Source organism: Erythrolamprus reginae, chromosome Z, assembly GCF_031021105.1.
Source record: "Erythrolamprus reginae isolate rEryReg1 chromosome Z, rEryReg1.hap1, whole genome shotgun sequence".
Taxonomy (NCBI): domain Eukaryota; kingdom Metazoa; phylum Chordata; class Lepidosauria; order Squamata; family Dipsadidae; genus Erythrolamprus; species Erythrolamprus reginae.
Window position 1 is genome coordinate 120,911,285 of NC_091963.1, and position 2,110 is coordinate 120,913,394.

At 32.4% G+C, this 2,110-nt stretch overlaps 1 protein-coding gene across 1 annotated transcript; it reads left to right on the top strand.

The window, feature by feature from the left end:
- Window positions 1-902: 902 nt before the first annotated feature.
- Window positions 903-1,883, top strand: LOC139153893 (olfactory receptor 10A7-like). Its single transcript, XM_070728314.1, has one exon. The coding sequence runs from the start codon at window positions 903-905 to the stop codon at window positions 1,881-1,883; it is 981 nt and encodes a 326-aa protein (XP_070584415.1).
- Window positions 1,884-2,110: the final 227 nt, after the last annotated feature.

Below are 2,110 nucleotides of genomic sequence, written 5' to 3' on the forward strand. Positions count from 1 at the left end.
TTCTTATTTTTGCATCCGACACAATTAAAACTGAGTGGCATTTGCCCAGTATCCACCCATATCAATAGACTTTTACCTCACTACCATGAGCCCTTCCTCCATTTATGTTGAAGGATCCAGAATAATTCTTTGATCAGCAATCACTGATGATATACATAAGATATTCCCCTAACTTTTGCTTCTGCCCTTATAATTGTTATAATACATTGATACATTTTCTGATTTACCAAAAATTTAAAGAAAGATTAAAGGAATATTTGAGAGAAATGTAAGAAAATTTGAGGAGAAAAATAAAGTAACACTATTTAGCAATCATAATGGTAGCATAGAATGATTGGTCTCTAAGGACAGCTTATTTATTTTCTGAGGCGAATGCAAGATTATCTTTTTTCTGGGATTAATAACTAATAAAAAGCCCACAATTTTCTAAATCTCTGGACTTTAGGATGAATGGGTAAAAATACTGCTAACAATTAATTAATCGTTAGCATTAGTCATGTCTAGAATATAATCAATCCCAAAGAGGAAGAATTAACATGGTGGTGTCCTGTAGGGTTTATAAGGTAGAACAACACATTAAAAAAAACAAAAATAAATTTCACCTGATTAATTATTATAGTATTTAAAAAGCTATTTTAGAAATGCTTCTATTTTATATCCCAAAAAAGCTCCAACTTTTCCAAAGTGCAGATTCTCTATAAGTAATTTGGAGGTAAAACATTACTAAATTCTTGGGAAATATAGAATAAATAATTTTCTGCAAACAAATTCCCATTTGAGACAGCATTATCTATTCTGAACATTGAGGTCCTCTTTCATGGTATTATTTTTCTTTAGAACATTGAATGGCTTCATATTCTGCCTTATAATTGGAATATTTTTCCAGAATTGACATTTGATTAATGGAAGAAAATCTGGATATAGAAAGAGAGAACCTGACAAATATTAAAGAATTCATTCTTCTGGGTTTTGGAAATCTCCCAGAGCTGCGACCTTTCCTTTTCTGGCTCATCTTGGTGATTTACCTGATGACAATAACTGGAAATCTCCTTATCTTTCTTCTTGTTGTAGTTGATCAGCAACTTCATACCCCAATGTACTTCTTCCTTGCAAATTTGTCTTTCTTGGACACTTGTTATAGTTCTATCTTATTGCCCAAAATATTGGCTAATTTACTGACTGGTGAAGGAACTATTACTGTAAGTGGATGCCTAACCCAATACCATCTCTTTAGCTTTTTTGGAAGTACAGAAACGTATCTTTTAGCTGCCATGTCTTATGATCGCTATTTAGCAATTTGTAGGCCTTTGCTCTATGCTTGTATTATGAATAGGAAATTATGTTTCCAGCTTATGGCTGTGGGATGGATAAGTAGTTTGATATTTAATGTTATTCTGGCAGCTTTTATGGATCAGCTGTCCTTCTGTGGTCCTAATTTCATAGATCATTACTTTTGTGACTTTCATCCATTGGATAAATTGTTATGTACTGATACAAGTGTCTTTGAACTCTTTGTTTTTTGTATGACAATCCTATTTACAATTCCTCCATTTCTGTTGACCCTCATTTCTTATATTTGTATCATTGTCACTATCATCAAAATCAAATCCACCATTGGAAGGCAAAAGGCTTTTTCAACCTGCTCCTCTCATCTCATTGTAGTTTGTCTTTATTATGGCACATTAATAATTGTCTATGTATTTCCAGATACCCTCTCCCTCAGACATCTCAATAAAATATTATCTGTTTTCTATACAGTCATGACTCCTTTGGTCAATCCTCTAATTTATACATTAAGAAACAAAGATGTTCACAAAGCACTAAGACGGCTTAGTATTAAAATAATAATTTTAGGTATATTCTCTGAAACTGATAATTATTAGGCAGTTCACTAAGTAATCACATCTGGAATGTAAGTGTGATAATGAGGGGTCAACAACAGGCTGCTCTTCTGATCATAATATTAGTTGAGGATTTGGACTGAGTCCCAATGAGAATAAATTTAATACTTTTGTTTCATATCAGGTCCAGCTTCAACTAACCCCTATTCTTCCTCAGTTGTTTTGGAGATCATTCTGTTATTTCTTTTTAGAACAATTTCATTTAATAA

Coding starts and splice junctions, on each gene's coding strand:
- LOC139153893 (XM_070728314.1), top strand. CDS start 903: ATGGAAGAAAATCTGGATATAGAAAGAGAGAACCTGACAAATATTAAA.